This window comes from Seriola dumerili, unplaced genomic scaffold, assembly GCF_002260705.1.
Source record: "Seriola dumerili isolate Sdu_G_001 unplaced genomic scaffold, Sdu_1.0 BDQW01000267.1, whole genome shotgun sequence".
Classification (NCBI taxonomy): domain Eukaryota; kingdom Metazoa; phylum Chordata; class Actinopteri; order Carangiformes; family Carangidae; genus Seriola; species Seriola dumerili.
The window spans coordinates 2,418,770-2,446,695 of record NW_019174522.1 but is presented as its reverse complement, the minus strand read 5'-3'; the positions used below and the strand labels follow the sequence as shown (position 1 = coordinate 2,446,695).

At 41.5% G+C, this 27,926-nt stretch overlaps 1 protein-coding gene across 3 annotated transcripts; it reads left to right on the top strand.

Moving 5' to 3' along the window:
• Positions 1–111: 111 nt before the first annotated feature.
• On the top strand, positions 112–27,926 carry LOC111230448 (lysine-specific demethylase 2A-like). 3 transcript variants are annotated; one of them, XM_022757189.1, is made up of 26 exons: positions 112–229; positions 6,135–6,273; positions 6,532–6,610; positions 7,965–8,011; positions 8,617–8,795; positions 8,962–9,068; positions 9,174–9,267; positions 9,410–9,563; positions 10,205–10,320; positions 10,405–10,531; positions 10,625–10,854; positions 10,982–11,059; positions 12,315–12,442; positions 12,584–12,707; positions 14,576–14,704; positions 15,088–15,171; positions 15,456–15,701; positions 18,653–18,688; positions 18,904–19,009; positions 19,188–19,802; positions 19,952–20,117; positions 20,650–20,901; positions 21,020–21,183; positions 21,261–21,407; positions 23,221–23,439; positions 27,169–27,926. In XM_022757189.1, exons 1-26 carry the CDS (start codon positions 224–226, stop codon positions 27,348–27,350), a joined length of 3,954 nt encoding a protein of 1,317 aa, XP_022612910.1. In that variant the 5' UTR covers positions 112–223; the 3' UTR covers positions 27,351–27,926. The 3 variants fall into 3 exon arrangements, with proteins under 3 accessions (XP_022612910.1, XP_022612912.1, XP_022612911.1); XM_022757191.1 differs by lacking the exon at positions 15,456–15,701 and having other exon boundaries at positions 18,656–18,688; XM_022757190.1 differs by lacking the exon at positions 15,456–15,701.

Sequence of the window (27,926 nt, the reverse complement as noted above, 5' to 3'; positions counted from 1 at the left end):
GGCCACCAATCACAGGAGCCCTGCAACATTTTCCAGCCAATCCACGACCGTTTGTTCTAAGCGCACTTCCATTTAAGGCCCTGCAGGCACTTCCTCATTGAAGTGAAGGCAACAAAACGTGTCCCTGCGATGTGAGCCATTAGCTGGGGGAACACAGCTCGCAGAGGACGTCATACGTCTCGGATCAGTGGCGGTGGCTGGAAGCTGACGCACCTTTGTGAATATGGGGGTAAGGACTGTGAAACGAGTTATTTTTAATGCAACCCTGGTTATTTCTGAGTGATGACTAGTGATATTGGGTAATGGGGGTGGTGGTTACCGTGTTTATGTCATTGCGTGATTGGCTACTTCTCTTGCATGACGCGTGTATCTCATCTAAGTAACGGCTTTTGGACATATTAGCCAATAAGGTTTATGTTCGTTTTCAAATTGTGCTGTTATTGGTAGCTTGCCAGCTCCTATGCAGTCATATTGGCTACTTTTGTCCAATCGCAGTTCACAAATCTTCCACGTGAGTGACACTGCTCTAGTCCAATGAACGCGTCGCTGGCGTATCTGTGATTGGTCCAATGTACGTTTGTGGGCGGGACATAGTGATGTTTTGTGATGGGATGGAAAATGGCGGCTGTTCGGAGACCGCATTAACTTTATACTGTTCTAGTGATATGAGCAGCAACAATGTACGCCCTTTTCTCGCAGATTATGAGAAATATCTGAACGTGGGTCTCCTAACACGACTTCAGGTCACGATGGGTTTGATGTCGTTGTGAGCAGGACGCTTTTCATAAAGCTAACATTAGCTGTACACGAATTGGAATAGAAAGCTAGGGACAAAGCTCGAGTGTTCAGAGATGTGATATGATAATTGTGTGTAATTGTTCACTTTAAGTCATTTTAGGGCTGTAGCTAGCTAGCCTCTTTAAATAAGCCGTACATGAAGCCTTTCACATTCCGTTGGTTCCTAAAACGTGTGTCAACAGTGAGTGAGTGTGAAGAACGGTTAGACCAGGAGCGATTAACGTTAACCTAGATGACGTTGAGAGCTCTATAAAGACATCAGAGAGCGAGTTGTCGTCTCGGGTAATGTTGGCCAAACAGTGGTATCAGAAGTTAGTCACTGTTGGAGGTTGAGTTCATTCGGCTCACTAGGAAAGCCGTGAACACACGCCTTCCTGCTGCTTGTTTACTATCCAGAGGAGCCATGTGGCGGCCGGGTATAGCTTAGTTTTCAGATGGGTCCACGGCAATAACCTGCGTCGTCGTTAAATACCCGCGTTCGGTTGGACGAAGCTCGGTTTCCCGGTGACAATGGATGAATCCAAGCCACGGTACAGCAAAAGACTGGTAAGTTTAAATTTAATTTTCCCGCGTTGGTTCTCATTTGACTATCAGCATGGTTCTCTGAAATTAAGTCACCAAACGAGACAATGTTTGTTTTTTTTTTTGTTTTTTTTTTTTTTGTTTTTTTTTAAAGGATGCTGTGTGTTTACTTGCATGTATTGTAGAGTGTGTGGGGTTTTAGTTTTTTTTCTTTTGTTTGTTTTTTAGTAACCATGGCAACATATAAAAACAGTCACATGGTCGGGTGTAACCAACAAAGTTCAGCCTCTGGCTAGTGTCTGTGGTAGAACCTAACTTTAAAATAGCTCCCACCATGTAGACATTATGTTAGTTTAAATTAAAATAAGATGTGTTGAGATGGCGTTTGAAATGAGAATCCTGCTGTATTGACTTAATAAAGAGGATTATAAACTGAAAAGTATAACTATAAAAGTTATTATTATTATCATCTGAGGGGGAGTAAATCAAGTGTGAGATGTGATTTTAATTTTATCGTTACATGACGAATCAAGATAAATAAACCATCCTGACTTATAACATAAATTTGCAGATACATTGGTGTGAGTATACATCGACCAAAAAATGGCAAGTACAGAAATACCAAAGATAAAGAAACAGTTAGTCCACCAGAAAGTAGAGTTTATTTTTAGGCTATAAAATGCCCTGCCCATTACATCTTTTGTCACAATTATTTTTAAAAGAAAACACATTTATTGGCCTCAAAAATCCTGTATTGGTTGGGTTATACAGTGACAAGACAAAGAATCAGAATCTGGTTTATTGCAAAGAAGGTTTTCAACATACAAGGAATTTGCTTTATTGTTTTGGTGCACATCAATTGACATAGTAAGAAAAAAAAAAAAAATATATATATATATATATATACCAAGAGGAAACAAGCAAGTACTGAAGTTCAGATATCTTAGATATAAATAGAAAATTTAACAATAAGAGAATATTTGCAATAAAATGTGAAAAAAATATTGATATATGATGATTTTATAGCATTTTCTTTGTGTGTCCTTTTTTTGCACGCGAGGAACCCCAGAGGGTACAAAATGTGTTACCAGTGTATAATAGACCTGTAACAGTAACTGACATTAGATTTTAAAAATATGTAAAAAAAGACACTTTCTTGCAGAAATCCATACCTTCAGCTGTGACACAGCCAAAATGATCAGCAAATCAAAAAAGAAAAGTGAAGAAAATGTCCAAAAAAGGACAGAGGGACCCCTGAGGGTTAATAAATCCCATGAACCGCTATTTAAATTACCACTATTATGTTTTTTTCGGTGCTAAATTTAACATTACTGGGGAGGAGAGCAACGCGACTAGAAGTGACAGCGAGAGAGGGCTAGTAGCTTCTCCTCTCCTCTGTCTCAGCGGAGACCGTCACAACTTCATTCACTCATTTAACAAAACAAAAAGAAAAGCAACAAAGGAAGCAGTAAATGGACTTACATATTTAAGACCTAACTAAATGTAATTTAAGACCTAACGTGGCTAATGTAAAGCTAGCGGAGCTTGGAGATTTGGTTATCTGGTTGCTAGGCACGCACACACGCACACAGGTCAGGAGCTGCCGTTGCCATGGCAATGTGAAAATCTGCCCAGAATTTGGCTTCTACATGGCTTAAAACAATTGCAAATTACAAGAAGACCTTTACCGAAAACACCATGACAGACACTGAAACCAGAAGTTTCTTACAGTTTCTATTTTATTCAGATATTCCTTAAAATGAGTAAGTAAGCTCAGTGCGAAGACAGAGTGAGATTCTTTTGGGGAAAAAAAAAAAAAAAGACGATTACATTAGGAGTCAATGAGAGTGAGACAGGTATTGCTGCCGGACTCGGCACCCCCGTTTAAATTTTGTGTAGACCCTGCCTGTCAAAGTTACATTTTATGAATCCCAACAACTATGTCTACATTTTGAAAGAATTATTTGTCTCCTTTTTACGGTTTGGCCGTGAGCTCAAGTTAAAAATAAAAATAAAGGTTATTTTTTACTGCTTCACGCACTCTAGCCAACTGACGCTGTCACTCTAACTTTGAAGAAAAAGTGATTTCCACTCCTCCTTTGAGTGCTCATAGTTTGAAAAGTTTACATGTTATGTAAAAACAGTTGTTGTGTTTTGGAGAGAGCAGAAGTTTTCCTCCGTTTTATAGTTTGAATCACATTTCTACGTGCAGGTATGAGAGAGCTGGGTGACTCAGAAAAAAAGGTGAAATTTTTTAGAAAAAAGGTGAAATTTTGTGGGTTTTTAAAGAAAATTCCAATGCATTCCTAATGCATTATTTATTCCCAGTATTTTGGGAATAACTTTGGGAAAAATTGGAATTTTAACACCAAAAGTAATAGCACCTCTTTCGGGATCAAGACGCACGTTTTGATGTATATATTACCGGGGTTTTCTCAAAGCTGCAGGACAAGTTACGCGCCACAATTTGGCGCAAGAATAATAATAATAAGCCCGAAGGAATATTAATAGATGCCTCGAGGCACTCCTCTCAGCTATTCTAGCTGTAGAGGAGTGCCTCGGAGATGAACACCCGTGGCACTAATAATATACACTGTTCAAAATAACTGGGGAGGTAAGAGTATGTGAACCCTTTGGAATGACCTGGTTTTCTGCACTTAGTTGTCATAAAATGTGATCTGATAGGCATCTAAGTCACAAATGTAGACAAACACAATGCCCATAAACTAATATAACACAAACAATTATAATAATTTGTGTTTTTATTGAACACATCCATTAAGCATCCACAGTGCTTGTGGAAAAAGTAAGTGAACCCTTGGATTTAATAACTGGTTGAACCTCATTTGGCCCCAATAACCTGAAACTAGCTCTGCCAGTAGCTGCTGATCAGTGTTCAGGAGGAAATTTGACTGTTCTTCTTCTTTTAAAGAAATTCTTCAGCTCAGATAGATTCTCAGGATGTCTGGTTTGCACATTTCTGTTCAGCTCAGTCCACAGCATCTCTACTGGAGACAGGTCGGGGTCTGACTGGACAACTCCAGACGGTGGATTTTCTTTGTCTGAAGCCATTCTGCTGTAGATTTACTCTGATGTTCAGGGTCATTTTCCTGCATCACTCAGCTTCTCCTTAGCTTTAGCAGGTGACAGACACACTTATTAGGAAGAGACCCTGATAAACTTGAGACTTCAGTTTCACCTTGATGTTGTGGAGCTGTCCAGAGGCAGAAAAACAGCCCCACATCATGATGCTCGCTTCACCTGTGGGATGATGATGATGTTGGGGTGTAGTGTGCAGTGCCCTTTGCACCACACATTGAGCTGCAGGTTTTTCCCAAACAAGTCAACCTTAGTTTCATCAGTCCATAAAACATTTTCCCAGCAGCACTGTGGAGTGTGTAGGTGCTCTTTATAAACTTGGTAGGACACCATGATCCATACAACCATGATGTGTGTGTCTGTGGTGGACTCATGAACAGAGATGTGAACCAGCTTGAATGATTCCGTGAAGCCTTCAGCTGTGGCTCTGAGCTTTTTTTTTAACGTTACTGCTCATCTGTGTTGAGCTGTTGGAGTCGTCTCAGCTGGACTTCACGTCTATGGAGAGGAACCGCAGACAGTCCTCTCTCTTTGTTTGTCTGACTGTGGACTGATGACGATCTAAACTCTGACACTTTCAGCTTCATGCTCATCATCAATTCTTCATCACTCGTTTTCTGAGATCTTTTTTGTGAGGCATGGTTCACATCAGCTGGTGGTTATTGTGAAGACTAAAAAAATATTAGTGTCTTTACAAGTCAGAGTCTCTAACCCAAACCTCCAATCTCGTTTCAGTGACTGGACTCCAAGTTTGATGACTCCTGACTCCAGTTCACTTTATTTAATGCCATGAGCCGAGGGGTTCACACACTTTTTCCAACCTACACTGTGATAGTTCAAATTATATTTTCAATATGCACAAGAACAAAACAATGATTTGTTTGTGATTAGTTAAAATAGATTTTGTTTGTTAATAGTTAGTAGTAGACTTGGTTGAAGGTCATCTGACCATATTTAAGGACAAATTTATACACACAAGGAGGTTATTCCAAAGGGTTCTTACTTTTTCTTGCCACTGCAGATGTTTCCCATATAAGTGCCATGTGAATACAAGCAGAGATGGACCTGTTCACACTCAGTATTAACATGTCTCCAGTGACCACTTCAGATGTGTGTTTTTCATAATAAAATTGTCATTTTTAAAAGTTTCACCAAGTGCTGCAAAGATTCAGAATCAGCCACAACCTCATCTAATAATACGTGTCACTCAGTAAAGACTCAGCACAGTATAATGGAAGTTAATAGTGCATAAAACAAACAAACAAAAAATACGGACCTCAAATTTTTTTCTTGGATAAAAATACTTTTTAAACTATAATAAAGAAGAAAAAGTTCAACACAGAAAATTGTATATATTTGTTCTGGAGGTGATCTTTATCTCATGAGATTTTCTCTGGAGCAGGATTTATGAAAAATCAGCTCAGCAGCCTCTGCTGCTCTAAATATTTGACTTTCCTACTGATTATTCTGTCACTTCAATAAACTCAGAACAACTTCTGAGTTTAGTTTAAGCAGAATAAAACGTCACGTCTGTATCTGAAATGGTCCTGGAGTAATGACGATCTGTGAAATTTGGAAGTGTATACTGCCATGTGTTTTTCTGGGAGTAGGTTTAGGTGCCATGCAGTTCTGGTCCTCCCACAGTTGATCCTTTCTCTGTCACCTGTCGCTGCTATGCTTCTTTTACCCATCCACCCTTTTGTCCTCTTCCCCAGAGGGCTGGTACCCGTCGACGTTACCATGACGACGGCATCTCAGATGAGGAGATTGACGGGAGGAGGATGTTTGACCTGGAGGAAAAAGTCAACAGTCAGCGGTTCAGCTCTGACCGGGTCCTTCGCATGGAGGGAAGAGGTGGGTTAGTCAGGGAGCTGTGAGCGTTTCACATGAACAGCAGCAGTAAGACTTACACACACAGATCACATGACAGGAGTTTGAAATGTGCCACATACCATCATTCATGGCTCTCTGTGGTGTTACTGTCTGTCCAGACCACTTGCTCTAGTTTCATCCAGCAGTCAGGAATCATGAGAAAAGAAACAGCCAGCAGTGAATTGTTTGAAAACATCAAAAAATTGAATGGATGGAAAGACTGTTTGTTGTATTTCTTAGACTTCACCTACGAGTTCATCCAGAGAGGCGGGCTGACTGAGCCAATCATCTTTGAGAGGCCTGATGGACTGGGCATCAAGTAGGCATTTATTTTTCTTCTATCTACATCTACCTTACTACTGTGTTCAGGGTCAAATCGGATTATGGTTGTTGCAGCACAGCCTTGGATTTTGTTCAGACCATATCCATCATGAAGGGATCTCAAAACCAAGGCCAGGTAAATGTTCCTAATTTAGGTATCGACTGATATGGTTTTTTCAGGGCTGATTGAATTATTGGTATTAAAGGTGACTGATACCGATATTTGGAACTGATATGCCAACACAAAACTACTGCTGTATATGGACACTCACCATGTTGTCCAGGTCTTTCTATTATTTTGTCCACTCCATTTATATCAGTGAATGTAGGTAAATAACAGAAATGCCTCTGTATACTGTAACACAGCTCCACACACTACGTCCTCCATAATGATCATCAACAACTGTTGACTATTTTATTACAAACTGTTGTATTAAACTACATGAGTTTTATCTACATGTTCCTAATAAACTGAACACTGAGTGTATATTAGCAATTATCAGTTGTATGCACAGACTACAAAGAGCCTCACTGGATTTAATTGGTTGATTTCAGTGCTGTTCTCACCTGTGAACTGATTCACCTGATAACCTAAAGATGTTGTTTAATTTAATAGTTTTATCATATATTACTATTAATAACAAATAAGATGTTTTACCCCTCCCCTTTTTAAAATGTAACGGAGGATGATCTTTACGCAGATATTTTATTTTATTGGTTATCAGTTAAAAAAAACATAACAATACAGATAATCAGAAAATGCCCCATGCCCAAATGACCACTGATAATCGGTCGATCTGTACTCCTCTTCAAATCTTGTCTTTTAATATATTGTCATGCCTCTGCGTCGGCGACAGCTGAGACCTCAGAGGATTGTCATCCATCCATCCCATTCTCATGAACGTGACATCTCTGTCACTTTCAGTTCTAGCTGTTGAACTGGGCTGAAACACAGTACTGACATTTAAAAGTTGTTTGCTGCCATATTATTTTCATTACTAACATGCAATAAATTTTTATATAAAAATAAAATAAAAAGTTTCTTTGGGCATTAATATTATGTAAAAGCTTCCCAGGTGAGGTGTTTTTGTACAATTTATATATATATATATATATATATATATATTTATATTTTAAAAAAAAAAAAAAAAAAAAAAAGTCATAAATGAATTTATAAAAACATTGGAATGTAACAAAAATATTTTAGAGGCCAAACATCTTTTTATAGAACAAAATCTGAGACTGTTCTGCAGCCGTTGTCCTGGATTCTGTCTGATTTGACAAGGAATGACCCTGTAACTCAAACGCCATAAGCCGTGTAATGTGCTGAGTGACCTCTTGTTGTTGTGTAGGATGCCCGATCCTGACTTCAGTGTCAATGATGTCAAGATATTTGTTGGTAAGACTTCACACATCAACTTTAAGTTTTCCTGCTTTGATTAATTAGATGCTACTACATGTCTAAGGTTCAACTGTGTGTCCTGTCAAAATGTCCTTGAATCTTTATGAATAATTTAGTCTTTATTAAAAATTAAGGGGAAAAAAATTGACATGACTTCGTTTGTCAGACCAGCAGTCGATAAATCAAAAACTAGAGTTTACAATATGACTAAGTAAATCTTCATATTCAACAGTTGTAAACAGCTAATATTTTCTCTCGATAAATTACAAAAGGATTACTTGATCACCAAATTTGTCTTAACTACTCAATTAAGTTTTTTTTTTTTTTTTTTTTTTCTACCTAGAAGTGAAAGCAAGATCAATACAATCATGTATTTATTTAAAAAAAAAAAAAGGCTAATTAGACTAAACTACATGTAATTCCAGTGGCGTATTTTAATGAATTAGGACAATTCAAACAATGTTTTGATTGTCCATTTTATTTTACAAAATGTGTGTTTATTTAAATGGTTGTGACATGGACGGACTGACACAACTTCTGTCCTGACTGGATAAGATTTCTCTAACACGCTGTGACTAACCCCTGCCAAAAACCCCTATCAGGTAGTAGACGTATGATAGATGTGATGGACGTGAGCACTCAGAAGGGGACAGAGATGTCCATGGCCCAGTGGACACGCTACTCTGAGACCCCCCCGTCTCAGAGAGAGAAGCTCTATAATGTCATCAGCCTGGAGTTCAGCCACACCAAGCTGGAGAACCTGGTCAAGAGACCTGCCACAGTACGTCCACACACTCCACAACAAGCTCATGTTTGTGTGTTTTTACATTTTATACACAACCAATGCAAACACATTTTAGTATGTGCACCAACAAATCTGTCTCAGGTTTGAAAAAGTGTCTGTCTTCTCTCTTTTGGTGTGTGTGTGTGTGTGTGTGTGTGTGTAGGTGGATCTAATAGACTGGGTGGACAACATGTGGCCTCGTCACCTGAAAGAGAGACAAAGAGACTCAACAAACTCCATCAACGACATGCAGTACCCCAAAGTACAGAAGTAAGTCTCTGTGTTCAGGATGTGGTTGGAAAAAATGATTCATTGCTTCATCTAATTAATTTGATCTCCAAATAAATTATTGCTAATATTGTTGTGTCTGTGCAGATACTGTCTGATGAGTGTCGAGGGCTGCTACACAGACTTCCACATCGACTTCGGAGGGACCTCAGTGTGGTATCACATACTGAGAGGGAGCAAGGTGGGGGGGGGGGTTTAACTGAAAACATTTAAGACTTAAAGTGAACAGTGCAGAATGTGAGGGCATAAATGAGTTCTCTTTGTCATGATGTTGGCTGGTGCACAGAGCAGAGTGTGCTCATGAGTGCGGGTGTGCATTTCAGGTATTCTGGCTCATCCCTCCCACCCCTCAGAACCTGGAGCTATATGAGAACTGGGTGCTGTCGGGGAAACAGGGAGATGTTTTCCTGGGAGACCGAGCATCTGACTGCCAGAGGATTGAACTGAAGCAAGGCTGCACCTTCATCATACCCTCAGGTCTCACACTCACACACTCACACTCGCTCGCTCTCTCTCTCTATATATCTCTCTATATCTCTCTCTATATATGCTGAAGGATGTCATACATATATGTAAACAGCAGATACACTAGACCATACTCTTTATAACTAATATTTACAGAGAGCCAACATTAAATCTTTCTCCACTGTGTTCAGACTCAGATACTAAAACAGTTGTGTTGATGCTGAAAATGTGTGTAGACTAGGGCTGCAGCTTTTAGTAATTGAGTATTCATCGATTGATGGAGTAATTGCATTAGAAATACCTTTTGTCTCATTAAAGAGCAATAGAAAATATGAGAGAAAAGAAAACAGGAACTAATTGCTTTCCTGAAGAAAAATTCTGTACTTTTATCAAATATTTACTGCAGTCAAATAAACTGAATATTTTACTGCCCTATCTAATCACATCTGCTTCAACTCATGTATTAACAGAACTTCATATGGAGTAAACAAAGCTTTGATGCAAAGAATTTGCATTTTGATTTTTAATAATCAAGTTAATTGAGTTTCTCAAGGAATCGTTTCAGCCCACACAGAAAACTGATCAAGAATCAGACTGATAAGCAGATTGATATTGGTATTAATAAAATCTTATCAATTCCCTTCCATACTCAGGATGGATTCATGCCGTCTACACCCCTGTGGACTCCATGGTGTTTGGAGGGAACTTTCTGCACAGCTTCAACATCCCTATGCAACTGAACATCTGTAACATAGAGGACCGAACGCGGGTAGGTGCAGACACTGAAGCTGTGTGTGATGGGACTCTGTGATGTGATGGACTCTGAGATGGTTTTCCTTCACCTCCACCACAGGTCCCAGTGAAGTTTCGTTACCCCTTCTACTACGAGATGTGTTGGTATGTGTTGGAGCGTTATGTCTTCAGCCTGACCAAGACCTCCTACCTCACACCAGAGTTTCAGAAACACTCACTGGGCATCGGTATGAACTCGAGCATACACAGGGGCAGACGGAATGTTTTTGAGGGGGCTCATCTTGTTGTTGATAGACTGTGTAACTCGTTCCTTCTCTCAGGTCTAAAGAAGCCGTCCGGCTCAGAACTGGCCAGTGAGCAGGTGAAGGAGGAGGTGGATGGTGGCAGTGCCGATGAGGCTTCAGAGCAGCAGTCTGACGCAGTTCATCTGACTCCTCTGGAGCTGGAGGGGCTGTTGAACTTGCTGGGTAAACTGGAGGCACTGCCCTCCAACAAGAAGTGTGTCCCAGCAGGGATACACAATGCCCCGGCACTTATTACACACATCAAGGTATGGTGTGTGTGTGTGTGTGTGTGTGTGTGTGTGTGTGTTTTGCTGGTGTTGTAATAAAACATCTTTCTTGATATTTATTTCTGTCCTTTCCTCTGCTTTCTCTCTTGTATCTCGTGTCCTGCAGGCGCTATTGAAAGAGCACGCCAGTGACAACACTAAATTGTCCTACACAGGAAAACCCATCGTTAAGTGGCCAAAGAGGGTGAGCAGTCCTCACTTTTAGACATGCGGCACATTGGTCAGTCCTTCCAGGATTACACAGACTTTTTTTGGAATTTTTGCGGCTAAAATACCTGATTTCTACTCTTAAAGGTTGTGATGAAAGTTGCAATGTTTTTAGATGTTTGAGTGTGCCTTAGTGTCATCATATGAAGCTAATGTTCTAGAAACATATTCAGGGCTTAAAGTATACCGGCACTGTGCCGGATCTCCAATGTAACGCTGTGAGAGAAAAAATGAAAAGTCAATACTCTTGGATGCGGTTTATCATGTAATAAATTTCACCTACCAATGGTATGAGAGGAACGCAGCTCTCGCTGTCAACCTAACCATACACTGAACCTAACCAACTCTACTAGCCAATCAGAAGCAGAGCGGGGTGGGTCTTGGCAACACTGGCAGTGTTAGATCCAGGGGCCTGAAGGAGCCAGGCGCCTTGTTTCTACACGGTGTTCTTGAGGAAGCTACTATTTGCCACCAGTGTTTTTTTTTGTTTTTTTGTTTTTTTTTTTTAAACAACAAAAAAAAAAAAAAAAGTGCTCTCTTGTCATGAATTGGACCCCAGTCATGAAGCTGCTGTCAGCGCACACCAACATACAACTACGTTACCGGGAGCGACAATTCCAGTTGACACTCAGTCATCGATGACTGACTGTCTGTGATCAAAAAAATACATGTGCACACTCATTGCTGAACATGATCTGTCCTTCACAATTTCTTTGTTTACAACCCAAAAAGAATGGAGGGGGGGGGGGGGGGGGGGGGGGATAAGTGATTGTGGCCTTCTTGGTTTCCCTTTAAACTTCAGTTTGCCAGTTCTTTAAGCATTCAATGCTAATAAATATTTTTGGTACAAAAGTGTATTATTTTCCATTTATTTATTTCCCATTATCCCATAAACACTTAAACCTTGCTATAGTATTGCAGCATTGCATTGCATTTTTTTTTTCCAAATTATGAGTATCCAGAAGTTGCTTGCACTTTAGAGCTGTGAGTCTGGTTCTGCACAAGGTTTGAGACCCAAACAACCAAGATTACAGACAGATGTGTAGGCTGTCAGCTCTGGTGGTTCCAGCAATAATACACACCTGCCCACTGAAGGGAGAGTCTCACAGCTCCCACCTAAGTGTTATACATTAATACCCAGTGTTCATGACAGCTACTGTATGTTGTATGTATTTATTTATTTTTTACCTCCACTCTTGTTACTACTTAACTTCTCTGCTCCCCTCTGCCAGCCCTCATGGTACCAGCCTCCTCCTCCTCCACCTCCTCCTCCTCGCCCTAAACTGGCCTCCACGCCCATCATCCCCCGACCACAGAAACCAGCCTCCTCCATGTCTGTGCTGAGGCGGCGCAGGGTCAGGTAACAAGGCGTGTGTCTCAGTGTAGTTCAGCAAAGACCAGTAGTTTGCAGTCAATATTATGTCTTTTATAATTGGTGTAGGTGTGTGATTAACTGTCTTCAGTGATCATCCGTCTGCTGTTGTGCTTCCTGTCTCTGCAGGTGTAAACGCTGTGAAGCCTGTATGAGGCCAGAGTGTGGTGACTGTAACTTCTGCAGAGACATGAAGAAGTTCGGAGGACCAGGGAAGCTCAAGCAGACCTGTGTCCTCCGACAGTGTCTGTCTGTAAGTCATTTATTTACTGATTTATACAAGTTGCCACCGGAAGACACTGCAGTCAGTGGCATCAACTACAATAATAAGGATTATAATTTTTTTTTTTTTTTTAATTATTTCAGTTTTTTCTCTTGAATGCTTAATTTCATTAGAACAAATGTTTTTCTGCAGAATCAATGTAGTTGCTGCGTTGTGACATCAGTTTTTTTCATTGGTCCAGTCACCACTGCAGGTTTAGGTGGTGGCTGCAGTTCAGTGTAAACATTTAAAAGGCTTTGAAACAAGATTGTTTCAAATGATCACTAAACAAAAAGGTGGTTTGTACAAGTACTGATATGATAGGCAATATAGATCTGCAAAAAAAATCATTGTGATTACTTTGACAGATGTTGATGCTGCGACGTTTAGTGGGAGTTTCTGAATTTCTCTTTCACTGAAAAAAGTATAGAAATGATTGTTTGTTGGGTCTGTTCCCAAACATATGTTCCCTCACGTCCTCTGGTGATTTGGATATTTGACTGTCTAATCCTGAGGCCTGTACCACAAAGCAGGTTCAACATACCCAGGATAACTTTTAGTTATCTGGTTCAACTGAACCTAACATTGACCGCCCAGATCCTGTACCTTTATTATGAAGCTGGTTATCACCTTGTTCAGTTAACTCTGTGTTTACTTGTCCAGGTACGAGTGTGTTCATGTGAAAGAGGCAGAGTTGTAATTATAAGCAACATTGTCATGACCATGATTAAAGTATTAATATGATATGAGAAAAAACTTTGATACCTGTCCCCAAATTCTGTTATAGTGATGTTGTAAAGTGATATTCAACAAGGTGAAATGTAAACAACATGATCACATGACTAGAATAAAAAAGAAACACTAGAAATATTTTCTAATGACTAAAATCAGACTGAAGTTTCTTACTGAGTAGTTTTGTTCTTTTGTCTGATGATGAACAAACTGTTATGAACATGTGATAGGAGAGGAGAGAAGAAAAGTAGCTGATGTCTGATGATAGTCTGACTGAAATGTTCATTTCTAATCATGGAAACATTGAACAGTGTGTGAATCATTGTTTGTTTAGTTTTTTTATTTTATTTTTTTTCTCCATGTTCTGAGCTCAGTGATGAAGAAGAGAGTAAAAGCTTCATCACTGTCAGGAATCTTGTTGGTTTAAAGAATCTGTGTTCAGGTCAAATGAAGCTCTAATAGTTATTGTGTAATTATTTAGTGATAAACTCTCCTGTTTGTTAGAGGCTCTGTTTCAAAACCAGAGTAACGCATGGAAAGACTCAAACAGCAAAACCATTCACTGATTTATATAAATATCTACTGATCTTTATTATTGATCAGCAGGCCAGGAGAACAGAATCAGTTACCATGGTGATTTACCTTGGTAACAAGTGAAGTCTTGGGATTACACAAACACTGTCAAATACAGAAACACTTCCACAGCTCCAACAAAAAAGTCAGTGCTCTCCAATGGTAATATGTGTTGGTCATAATCGAACTGGCCCCCCACAAAAGAAAGCGATAGATGGGGAGGCCGGACTGTAATGTATCCTACTACGTCTCCACGGTTACTGCCCTGTTCAGCAAACCAAAGTTCCCATAGACACCAGATGTAAACCTGCAGCACACTGCAGAATACAGACAGATTTACATGGCACTGACTGAAATCTAATGGACATTCATTTATACGTAAAGATCCCACAATTAAGCTGTAAATGAAATTTTTTTTTTTTTTTTTTTTTCTTTGATGAAAATGAATCTCTTAATCCACCGACTATTTTACATATTTGATTAATTGATTAAAAAATATTTGTCAGCAGCTCTGGTTGAATAAGTGTGTTTTAGTAACGCTCTCTTCCCTCCAGCCGGGCCTCCCCCTGTCTGCAGTGTGTGAGATCTGCAAAGAGCCCAATCAGGAGGAAAGTGGAGACCCCTCCCTCACCCTGATGGAGTGTTCCAACTGTGCACAGATAGTCCATCCTGCCTGCCTCACGGTACAGCACGCACGCACGCACACTCCCTCATCAATCTACATTCAGTACTCTGAAATGACAAGGTGAAAGCAGAGTTCTGGAACTTTGTGGTGTCACAACAAAGCAGTCACCAATCAGAAGTCCCAACAGCTGGTTTTAAGGTTCAGTTTCTGAATACAGGCTCTGTCAATTTTTCTGTGGACTGAGCGCTTTGATACTTTCACAGTATTAATATAGAACTAATAATCATACAACACATGAACATCTACCTTTTTAGAATGTATGGAGCTTTAAGTGAAAGCTTGAAAGGAGCCAATAGTGCCATAAACAAGGTTCTGGTTAACTTTTTATTTCCTCTTCTTTTCTTCTTCTGTTTAATTTTTCTTGTTTGTCTGGCTCTGCAGGTTCAGGGTGAAGGAGTGGTGAATAAAGACCTGCCCAGCTGTTGGGAGTGCCCAAAGTGTGTCCAAGGAATCACTGACCCAGAGGTACACAATGTCTCGTTAAAAAAACACACACACACACACACACACACACACACACACACACACACTCACTCACTCACAGTGTCAGGGTTTCATACTTCCTGTATTTTTAACACACCAGTGCAGACAGTCTACCAGCGCGGCGTGCATACACACTCAGTTACAGTGTGTCTAATGGGTGTCGTGTATCTCCTGTGTGTTTGTTTCCATTATTTGATTTTTGTTTTTGTTTTGTTTTTTGGTTGCTTTAATTTTGATTTCCTTTAAATTTTATTTAACTTCGTCAGTCATCAGGCAGCGATGAATCGTTGGCTGCCAGCCACCAGCAGCACCTCCGTCCCCATGGGCCCCTTGTCCTCAGGCTGGGCCCTGGGCCCTCTGCTACCATAGGGGGTCCTGTGGGCTCCCAGCAGGATGGGGAAGTGGTTCGCTGTGGCTTCTTCCCTCCTCTTCCTTCCTGCTCCTCCTCCTCCTCAGCATCACTTCTATTGGTGGCGGCCCCTCTGCCTTCTCAGCCAATCAGCTCGAGACTGGTGAGAGGTGCCGCCTACTCTGCGTACATCCACTCGTCTGTCCTGTGCACTCCACCCCTTTTTTCTTTTCCATCGTTTTCAAGAGAAGAGACACAACTCTTGTAAATTCCACTGTCCATGTGATGGTGTTACTGATGGAGAACGACTTCCTGTTGGCGTAGTTCATACAGGAGCAGTGCCTCTTCTCTCACAGTCAGCCGTTTTCCCTTTCTCCATACTCTAAATGATTTTTCTCTTAGCTCATCATAGTGGACATTATGTAGTCGGACAAACCCACCCTGTTATTTTCTGACTGCATACAGTCCAGACTCTTAAGTATTTGAACTGTTCACTTTTTTTTTTTATTCTTTGTTCTCTGGTCTTTGGTCTCTCATTGTTCAGTGAACTGTCAAGTTGACAAAACCAGTTTGTGACATGGAGCATTATCCTGCTGGAAGGAGCCATTAGAAGATAGTGAACTGTGGCCATAAAGGATGAACATGGTCAGCAACAATACTTGGACTGAGACATTCATACAATGATTGATTGGAATTGAGAAGAAAACATTCTCCACACCATCACACCACCACCACCAGCCTAGACTGGTTGGTCCATGGATTCAGACTCGTGCCCGACCATCTGCTGCCTCAGCACAAATCCAGATCCATTAGACCAGGTCTTCAACTGTCGAGTGTTGGTTCGTTCTTGTCCACTGCAGCCTCAGGTTTCTTGTCTTGGTGACAGGAAGTGGAGCCTTATGTGGTCTTCTGCTGTTGTAGGTTGGACTTGTTGTTCACTCTGAAGCTTCTGTGCTCAGCACAGTTGTAAAGAGTGGTTATCTGAGTGACCGTAGTCTTTCTGTCAGCTCCAACCAGCCTGTCCATTCTCCTTTGACCTCTGATCAACACAGAGCTTCTGCTCTCTGGATTCTTTTGTTGTTGCTCCATTTGAAGTAAAGATGTGAGTGAAAATCAGATCAGCAACTTCAGAAACTCAGACCAGTGTCTGACACCAACAATCATGAAGCTCAAAGTCACTGAGTAACATTTGTTCTCATTCTAATGTTTGATAACATGAACTGAAACTCCTCACTTGGATCTGCTGCCACATGATTGGCTGATTGGATAACTGCATGAATAAGCAGATGTACAGGTGTTCCTAATTAAGTGCTCACTGAGTGTCGATGTTAGACTTTATAGTCAGTCCATAAAATCTAAGATGGACCCTCCAACTGTTGTACAGCTGTACAACTTTCCTAAAACTTTAAAAAAAAAAAAAAAAAAAAAAAAAAAAAAAGACTTAATCATGTGCAGATGTTGTATTTTTGGAAATAAAATGGTATCTTATTCAGGGCACTTGAATAGTAAACGTTTCTCGACATGACTATTTCTGGAAGGTTGATGTTGAAACAGTGTAAATCAGATGTAATGACTTGGACCACAGCCACAGGAAGTGAAGTGATGTTATATACAGGTGCATCTCAATAAATTAGAATATCATGGAAAAGTTCATTTATTTCAGTAATTCAATTCAAAAAGTGAAACTCGTATATTATATAGATTCATAACACAGAGTGAAATATTTCAAGCGTTTATTTCTTTTAATTTTGATGATTATGGCTTACAGCTAATGAAAACCCAAAATTCAGTATCTCAGAAAATTAGATTACATAAAACCAATTTAAAAAAAAAAAAAAATATGTTGGCCTACTGAAAAGTATGTTCATGTATATGCACTCAATACTTGGTCAGACCCAAAATTCAGTATCTCAGAAAATTAGAATATTGTGAAAAAGTTCAATATTGTAGACTCACGGTGTCACAGTCTAATCAGCTAATTAACTCAAAACACCTGCAAAGGTTTCCTGAGCCTTTAAATGGTCTCTGTCTGGTTCAGTAGGCTTCACAATCATGGGGAACAATGCTGACTTGAAAGTTGTCCAGGAGACCATCATTGACACCCTCCACAAGGAGGGTAAGCCACAAAAGGTCATTGCTAAAGAAGCTGGCTGTTCAGAGTGCTGTGTCCAAGCATATTCTTAGAAAGTTGAGTGGAAGGAAAAAGTGTGGTAGAAAAAGGTGCACAAGCAACAGGGATAACCGCAGCCTTGAAGATTGTGAAGCAAAGGCTGTTCAAGAATTTGGGGGAGATTCACAAGGAGTTGACTGAGGCTGGAGTCAGTGCATCAAGAGCCACCACGCACAGACGTATCAAGGTACGGTTTTATATAATCTAATTTTCTGAGATACCGAATTTTGGGTTTTCATTAGCTGTAAGCCATAATCATCAAAATGAAAAGAAATAAAGGCTTGAATGATTTCACTCTGTGTCATGAATCTATATAATATGAGTTTAACTTTTTGAATTGAATTACTGAAATAAATGAACTTTTCCATGATATTCTAATTTATTGAGATGCAGCTGTACTTGTGCAGTGGTTTGGTCCATGGTATGAGCGTGATGATGTACTCTGCATTCTTCATGTTTTTTCTCTATACAACCATTATTCTTATTCTGAAAAGGTTCTGACCAAAGTTCAAAAGATTCTGTTTCTCCCTTGACAGACCTCTCAAACAGCCAGAAACGGAGATGTAATGTTTTTATGTTATTATAAAAAAAAAAAAAAATAACACAAGTTCAGTTAATCATTCAAACTTATGTGTACTGACACATTTGAACAGTAACGAGGTAAATCCCAGTTGCATTTTTGTCAATATCTTAAATTAGCCTTTGATTATGTTCTAGCCACCATCTAATGGATTAGAAAAAAATTGACCCAGGGTCAAACTTACTTTCCGACCCCTGCCCTAAACTCTGAGTCACAACAATAAGGGCTCTACTATAATAAATCGAAACCTGTGTGGTGTTCCATGATTTACTGTAGGAGCAAGGAAAATATTGGCAAAACATGTTTTTTGACTTGCTGTCAGTTTCTGAAGTCACTTCTGATATTTTGCTTTCTCTTCCTCCAGCAGTTGAAAAGTGACAGAGGTGATGGCCATCCAGTGGTGAGTGTGTTTTTGTTTTGTTTTTGTTTTGTTTTGTTTTGTTTTGTTTTTTTAAGATGTTGATTATTTCTAACTGCACTTTAAACTGAAGGTCTCTAACAATTTCCTTTTTGTGTCATACTGTCTGCATTTTCTGTCTCCTTCCTTTTTTATTTATTTTTTTTAATTCTTCTTTCTATCCTTACTTCCATTTTCCCTCGTCCCATCAACTGCAGAAACGCAAATCTTCCTCCCTCCTGGACGCTCGTATGGCAAAGATTTATCGACGGCAGAGACACAGCCGTGATGGAGATGACTCTGCCAGTGATGACGATGATGAAGGTTTCTATTAAATAGTTAATCTGAAGCAACTTTTCACTGTTACTGCCTGACAGTGACAGTTGGTCTGTTAATTAATCAGAAACAAAATAAAAGTAAAATACACCTTGAACTTCAGTGTGTCATTCAGATCTTTGCTGTAACCTGATCGTCTGTTTTGTCCATCTCTCCGTCTCTGCAGCCTCTCAAAGAAGAAAGATGGTTCTCCATGCTCGAGGGGGGAGCCACTCAGCCAGGAGGGGGTTTGGTGCCAACAGGAGGGGTCTGTTGAGAGGAGGCTCAGCCCAGAGAGGAAGCAGAGGAGGGCTCATGACTCCCGGCTCCTCCTCCATCCTCAAGCTAAAGCGAGGGATGGGCATGAGGGAGAATGGACGGAGGGGAAGGGGGGTGAGGCTGCGGGGAGGCTCCAGGATGCAGCGAAGAGGAGACGAGTCAGAGGACTCTGATGATGACGACGATGATGATGAAGAAGAAGAAGAAGAGGAGGATGAAGAGGACAGCGAAGATGAAGACAAAGAGCGACGCCATCGTCAGCGTAGGAGGAGACGCAGGACTGACGACGATGAAGATGAAGATGAGGACAGTGAGGGGCAGGAGTTTGACCCTGAAGAGGAGGAGATGGACACACTGGAAGATGAAGAGGAGGAAGAGGATGAGGAGGTGGAAGAGGAAGGGCGCTGGGATTCAGACCCAGAACCCCCGGTCCTCCTGGTTTCTGATCTGAACGATGACCTGCTGAGCGGCTCCTACCTGACTGTCACTCTACAGCGCCCCCACAAGGCCAAGAGGCAATCTGGTAAGACCCGAAAACCCCAGCAGCTACAGTGTTATCCCTTCAATGTGGTCAAACAGAAACACTGAAGTAGAGTTTGTATTCATGTTCCATAACTGAACAGAAGAGTCGAAGTGAACGAGTTAAACAAATATGTTGTTGCTGCTGCTCAGGATCCATAGTTCCAAAGCTGGAAGCAGCCATGGGTCCGAGTTCAGCTGCAGTGGCTGCTGGTGGTCAGCAGGGCTTCATCCAGAGGAAGACGGCGCTGTCCAAACCTTCACGTCTCAAGAGCGCCGACACCACAGCCGACAGCGTTACCCCGAGAGGCCCTGGCAGGTACAACCCTAACCATAACCTGCTGATGCTAGACTGAAACCAGATCACACTAGACTGAAACCAGCTGATACTAGACTGAAAGCACCTGACACTAGGCTGAAACCTATGTCCTCAGTTTCCCATATTGACCAAACACAGTCACCAGGTTTTCATCTAGTCTTGTTTTAACCTCTGTCAAAGCTCCTCTGTCTATGAACAGAAGCATTTCTCTCGCTCTTTGTATTCCTTCAAACTATTCTCTCTCTCCTTTCCTCTCCGGGCCACACCCCTAAACCTGTGCTCCTGGCTGCAACAGGTGACCTGGAACAGGAGGCTACACATGGCAACAAAATAAAAGAATGGGGTGACAGTGATAAAGTGTAATCAGAGGTTTAACCTTGCACACACCTGATGCAGACTTTCTAAGACCAGTATTTGGCTCAATAGAAACTGTACTGAACACATGTACTGTAAGACCTCTATTGTATTTACAGTTGGCTAATGATATATCCACATCCAAACCCCATCAGATGTTTTGTTGGTTATCTTGTAGGCCGCGTCTGCGCGGTAACCATGGCGACAGAGGCACTAGAGATCGCTCTGTGTCTTCTTCAGAGGAACAGGAAGCTGCTCCTCCTCTGGCTCCCTCCTCCCTGTCTCCTCCCTCCCTGCTGTCTCTGCCGTCCTTTAAGGACGTGGGTAATGAGAGAGGAGGGGAGAAGGAGGTGTGGGTGTCTGTGTTCAGATACCTGAGCAGAGCTGAGCTACTGGCCTGTATGACTGTCTGTAAGGCCTGGTACAAGTGGTACGTCACACACTCCACAAACAAAACACACACAATATGTGTCTTTTGATCTGAACTTGTACTCACCTGGTGGACGCAGCTTGTGAAGAAACCAGTCCTATCTTACTGTCCTACGCAGGAGCTGCGACAAGCGTCTGTGGAGCCACGTGGATGTGAGTCGGTGCAGCCCGCTCAGTAACCAGGCCCTGGCAAGCATCATCAAACGCCAGCCCATGTCTCTGGACCTGTCCTGGACCCCTCTGGCCAAGAGACAGCTCAACTGTCTGCTCACCAGGCTCCCAGGTACAAAGACACTAACAGGCATACAAATCTTGCTGTCTCTACATGTCTCCTTACCTCATCTGCCTGTGTCTCTTCAGGTCTGAGGGAGTTGAGGGTGACTGGTCTGTCCTGGTCCTGTCTGTCAGCGCTGGTCTCTCCAAGTCTACCCTACCTGCGGTTGCTGGACCTGCGCTGGTGTGAAGGCCTTAAAGACACCCAAATTAAAGAGCTCATCACACCGCCTGGTGAGTAGCAGCAGAAAAAAGCAGGCTCAGAGCTCAGTCACTTTATGTGTAGGGCTCTATGATGGCACACTCAGGTCATTTCCTTTCCTGCAGCAGAGGGTTTGATGATGGCGCAACGTTTGTCCCAAGATGGTCTTGTGACTTAGGCCAAAAGCTCAGCTCCTCCGTGCATCAGTTGCATAATATTTTGTAAAAGTTGACTATGTGGGTGATTCTAGTTAAAATAATTTTTCTATTCCATTACCATTTGAAATAGTCATTTAAAAATGTGCTCCTTTGGCTCTAATGCCACCACCTCCTCTCCACTCTGTGGTCTTTTATTAGGAACACCTAGCTAAAACTGATGTAGTGTAATAAAACAGTCCTGTAATAAATCCTCCTCTGAAGGTTATAATGTCCAGATTTGTTTAGAAACCTGTGTGATCATCATGGTGTGTATGGAGCTGTTTAACAGTGTTTCTGTTATTAAACCGACCTTCACTGATTATAAATGGTGTAGACAAAATATTAGGAACACCATCTACATACAGTCTTGTTGAACCACAGAAACCTCCCAGCTCGCTGACATTACACCTGTCAGGTTGATCATTACACGTTGGAGAATGACGTGTTCAAAACAGTTAAATAGAAAATCATTGATCAATGCAAACTCTCTCTGATAATAACTTCCTCATGAAATTCACTGCTTGTCAGCACCTGTTTTTATGTAGCATTTACCTGGAGTCAAGAATGAACTGTATAGATTTTGGTGGTCAAAGGTCAAGGACAGTGTGACCTCAGAAAAAACTTTTTAGCCAATACTCAAGACTTCACAGCAATTATGACAAAATGTCACACAAATGATGATTATTTTGTCTGACTCTGGATAAACGGGATGTGACCTGGAACTAGTCTGAGTGGAGGAGGCAAACAACTGTGAGGCAGTAACTCTAGCTACATGTGAAACAATCAAATCTGAAAATTCAGAATTTTTAATTTTAAATATTATAGAAACTATTTCAGAATAATACAAATACAACATTTTAAACTGTCTTAGTTTTACTTATAGAAGGACAGATTCTCCCCTTCTTTCTCTCTCCATCCCCTGGGGGACAATAAGGTTATGGCATCATGGTTATTATGGCAGTACAGTGGTGTGTAACAGGTGATGGTAACTGCATGGTTCATTGTGATGACATAAAATTATACAGTATTGATGCATGGTGACTAGGGATGGTACTGAAACCTGGTGTTAAACGGCCATGAGGCTAAGTTTTTAGAGCCTGGAGTATCAATAAGCTCTGATGTTATTGGTTCTGCTCTCAGTACTTGAAAAATTAAGAAAATAGATTTCCTGATTTTTATTGCAACATAAAAGTTTTCCCACACATTTTCTCTCACCAACTCTGTTTATGATTAAGACATTCATCTATGAATGATGTATGGAGTGCATATGAGAAAATAAGCAATGTTAGTTCCGTTCTTAATTGTTTTTTTTTTCTTACAAAATGACAAAAAAGTACAGATAAGAAAACCGTTAAAGTACCGGATCAATAGGTGGTATCAATAAAAGTAGTAGTGCCATTATAATCTTAATGATGCCCATCCCTAATGGTGACTGTGGCATCTTCACCATGTCCAGACTGTGACTTCGTCCTCAGGCTGTGCAGTACAGCTGATCTATCTCAGGCTGCAGCAGGTTTCCTCTGAGTCTTGACACACAGACCATATTCTCACAGTCCTGGGTTTAAAGATGACGGTAATAAATGTGATCATCAAAGTGTGCCACAGGTGTACCAGCTGTGACCGTCTCCCCCCTCTGCCTGTTCTGTAGGTTCAGAGTTTTCCCGCAGCAGACTCAGGAACATGGTGACGCTGCGTCTGTCAGGCCTGGACATCAGCGAGTCCACTCTGAGGCTGCTGCAGCGCCACATGCCTCAGCTGGAGAGGCTGGACCTGGCACACTGCAAGGACATAACAGACTCGTCCATTGCTCTGTTGGCAGTGGCCGGAACTCACACCCGCAACAACCTCACCGAGCTGACGCTGGCAGGTGGGTGTTTGAGCTCAGTCACACTCCCATTGATTGGTCACGTATGTGGACAAGGCTCACATCATGAAATTAGATGATGTAACATGTTGCAAAATTGAAATGTCTGAATACAACACTGTCAGTCACTCAAATTTTAAAAAAAAAAAAAAAAAAAAAAAAAAAAAGGATCACTGTTCATTGGAACAGGATGAAACTGTTTATGCTTAATGCTCCTGTCAGGGTCAGGTGTTGTTTCACCACATCGTCCACTTGGAATTGTAATTTTTCTATCTGACATTTTTGTCAAAATTGAGTCATTCACATATTTTTGACAACTTATTAACATTATATGAGGTGGGGTTTTTTTTGTTGTTTTTTTTTTTTTTTTGTTGTTGTTTTTTTTTATGGATTTTTGAACTTCTTATTGAGAAAACAAATGTTCTATCTCCAAACTTGAACTCTAACTGGGGTTTATCAGGTTCTATATCTGAGCAATTCAGCACTGAGAATACACACAAGATGGCCAATCAGCTTATACCTCTGTCAGGTCGCCTCACTGTCACAGAAAAGACAGAAAACGGAGTGGAGATGAGAGAATGTCCTGTAACACGAGGTTTGTAAGAATAAGGACAGCAGTATAAATGCAGGGCAAGTTCATCTTTTTTCAGTTGTTAGATCTTGCTGAGGAGTTTATTTTCACTGTTAGGACACTAGCATTCTAACCACCTAATGCCTTAAAGGGAATGAAAAAGTCTATATTTTAATTGACGGGGTCTTCATTGCACGATAAACACTAATTTCATTAATCCATCTTTTTTTTCCCCCCCCCACAATAAGACAGATCATCAGAGTCAATATTTCTGATATAAAACTAGACCTAATGCTGCCTTTACACTGACCAGATCACACAGACACTAGACCTCAGGTTTTATTTTGGCCCTCGTCACCTCCATTAGTCCGAGCTGATAGAAGCTGCCACCAGCAGCATTTGTCGTGTAATAGGTGAAAGTGACAGTCCAGAGCTGAGATGCAGCGCTGCAGGCTGAGGTGGATAGAAGGCAGCAGCATCAATGAATCTACTGACTTCAGCTAACAGACAAAATGTGTTGATGTAAACAGAAAATCAGTCTTAAAAAAGTCATGCATCAGTGTTTGTCAAAGTAAATGACTGATGTCTATCTGTCTCTGTCAAATTCAAAATAGCTTTATTAGCATGAAGAAAAACATGTTATTGCCACAGCAGTTTACAAATTATGAAAATATACATATAATACAATAATTATTAAACCTGTCAAACTGATATGGATTTAGATTTTAGAAAATACAACATTTATATACATTTATATTATATACATTTTATATACAGTAATTTAATATCATTCTTGTGTGTTTATGGGGATGTTATTGTGATTCTCTCAGGCTGTGGCAGGCAGAAACATATTTAGCTACCAGAGGAGCTGCTGCTCCTTAATATTTGGAAGTTTTGAAGAGTGGGGGTCTCTCACTGCAGAGAATTTGTCACAGTGGAGGAGGAAGTGCATCTTTGTGTCTACCTCCCCTGTCGAACAGTGACTACACATGCTCCTCTCTGGTAGTTTCTAAACTGTTCAACATGTCTAAGAAGTGTGTGTATTCTTTATCTAAGGTGTCCCTGTACCTCTTGTCTGGAGTAACCTGTCACACAGATTGTGAAGCATCTCTTTGATTACCCCTAGTACAGACATAGGTGTAGTGGGGAGAAATGTTCATCATAGATGCGTAGGTCATGTGTTGGTGATGATGGGCAGGTCTTCTGTGGCTGGCTGGGGCCGAAGGATGGGATATAGGATGGTGGTGAAGTGCTGCAGGGGGGGCATGGGGCTGCTGGACGGCGTGGCGCCATAGGGAGGGGGGAGGTAGATTTCCTCCGGCTTGCTTGTTGGTGTCTGGATGGTCTGTAGATCCGGGGAGTAGCAGCTGTGTGGACGGGGCTGTCCTTCAATTTTTGGCGAATGTTCTTACCCCAGCTTTGTTCAGTTGTAGCCCATCATAGATATCCTATCTCCCAATGTTGGTGTGGTGGGCCAGGTGGATGTTTAGGAAGGTTGAACAGTTCCTTGAGAATGGTAGAAATAATCACCCTGGGAACACTCTGGAGGCCCATTCAGCCACCTTGGCAATGGCCTCAGCAGTGCCACGGTGAAGTGTGTGGAGGTCAATGGTGCCTCTACGCACCACAATGTACTGGCTTCCCAGTGTGTCCTGTTAAAGCAGCTCCATGGTGTGGCCTGTGTTCCAGGAGCGTTTGGCCATGGTGTTGAGGCCAGGGGAAGAGACATTTGGTGTCCAAGAATTTTCCGTTGGAGTCCATGAGCAGGACCACCTGGGCTACTGGCTTGGCTGGGGGTTGGGTAGTAGGGAGGGAGTCTTTGTCAGGGGGGAGTTTCTGGGTGTCAGAGCTGGAGAAATGGGTAAAAGCTGTGGAAAAGGGGAGTTGCCAGTGTTGGAGGGAGCTGGTGGTTTGGCAGCAGGGGAGAGGGAAGGTGTTGGGTAAGTGACGTGTATTTGTGTGTCATTGGGTGGAGATACATGACAACTGTTCTACTGGAGGTGCTCCCTGCTGAAGCTCAAGTCTTGGCTCAGTGCATCCTCCTTTATTTCAGGGTGTGAGCTCGTAGGGTGGTATTTTCCTCCTCCAGCTCACGTACACCCTGTGACAGCTGTCCGAGTCTCCTCTGGGTCTCCGTCAGCTCTATGGTTGATCCTACTCAGGTCTGCTATGACCTCCTGGCTGTCTTGCTTTAGCTGTTGGAGCTCATGTCTTAGCTGTTGGGTAGTATCAGACTCAGCTAGCTTGGCCAAAGTGAGCTCTCTGAACTCAGTGAACTCCAGCTCCAGGAGGGAGAGGCTCTCTCTTAGTTGTTGGAGGAGTTAGGGGGGTGTTGGGAGTGGGGCCAGACTGATTGGTTGTTAGTTTCAGGTCTGCGTCTGTGACTTCTGTTATCCTCCTCCTTCCTGCTCTGAGGCTGTGTCCTGTTACAGTGCTGGTGCTTGGTCAGCCTCTCTCAGCTTCTGTTTTCATCCTGGTGAAGATTTCCTCAAAAGAGTTGAGGCTTGCTTCATTTCCCTGGACTAGCATTGTACCTTTTTTATTGTAGTAGGTAAAAGTGAGCAGAGGGTTGTCTGTCAAGGGTTTCATCCTGACACACAGTTAAGTGGCCACCAGGACCATTGCCTTCTTTAGCAATGTGTGTGTAGTTTCTACAAATGACCTGCTTCCATATGTTGTTGATGTCTGTATGAAAGAGGATGTTATGATCTTTTTTGCATATGATGCAGTCAGCAAACAGCTGTTCTGCATGCAATGGCCAAGGGTGTTACCTCTGTTTTTTCTTGGCGTTAGCACTGTTACAGTTAGCGGGGTATTCTACCTCTCTGCTGTAACTGCTGTCCTCCAACTGATTTCAACTTTCAGAATCACAGTTAGCTATTTTTTTTTTTTTTTTTTCAGTTAGCTATTTTTTTATATTTTAGTAAATAAATCTTTTAAAAGTAGATGTGTTTGACTTCCTTCAGTGTTGTAGATGAAGATATCTTTTGTTGCTTTTTTTCTTCCTTTTTCAATCTTTGTAACTTTGTTGCTTTTCATTGATCAACATTTCGGAGGGCACCATTCAGGAAACCTAAAATGTGTCATTTTTTCATCCAAAAGTTAATTTGGATGGACATTTCAGAACTAATTTCTGTCTGTGACCCCCCCCCCCCCCCCAGGCTGCAGTGAACTGACTGATGGCTGTCTGTCCTACTTGAAGCGCCTCTCCTCGCTCACTCTGCTTGACCTCAGAGGCTGTAAGAGCGTCAGCAGACGAGCCTGTGACGCCTTCATCTCCGACCTGTCCCACGTCGCCCTCTACTGCATGATGGAGGAGAAGCTCATCCAGCGCCTGGATTGAAAACAAACACTTTCACATTGTTGGCTACAGGAGAGATTTATTTTTTTTATCCTCTCAACTTTTTGTCTGTCTTGTCCTTCATGACGTGAGGAGTGCTGTCCCTGCAGTCAGCTGACAGGAACAGGAACATGAGCAGGTTTAACCTGTAAATAAACAGCTCTCTGTTGTTGGAAGCTGATGGAGACTCTCAGCTTCTCCCACCCTTTTTCCAAATGTCACAACACTCCTTTAGAAGGTCTTGAATCACTGACTCCAATGCTTTCTGTGACTCATCAAACGTTCACATATTTCAGGAATCCTGATGTTTGTCCCTCCCTCTCTACAGACTGACACAGGGTGGACATGGCTTCAACCAATGTCTGTTTACGAAACTGAACTCAACCAAAATGTCAGTTTATTATATTTTTTCTGTACAGTGAATTTCATGTAAATGTGTGACTGGTGTTGTTCTCACCTTGTCATCTTGGCCTAATGTGCCCTCTCATCCGCTACATTAAAAATCAATCAGGTGTTCGACATTGTACTTGAACATTTTTTGTAATGGTGTGAAAAAGTAATAAAATGTCAGTTGCTTAA

Coding starts and splice junctions, on each gene's coding strand:
- LOC111230448 (XM_022757189.1), top strand. Junction 6,274..6,531: donor CCTTCGCATGGAGGGAAGAG/GTGGGTTAGTCA, acceptor TGTATTTCTTAG/ACTTCACCTACGAGTTCATC. Junction 20,118..20,649: donor ACCCCGAGAGGCCCTGGCAG/GTACAACCCTAA, acceptor GTTATCTTGTAG/GCCGCGTCTGCGCGGTAACC.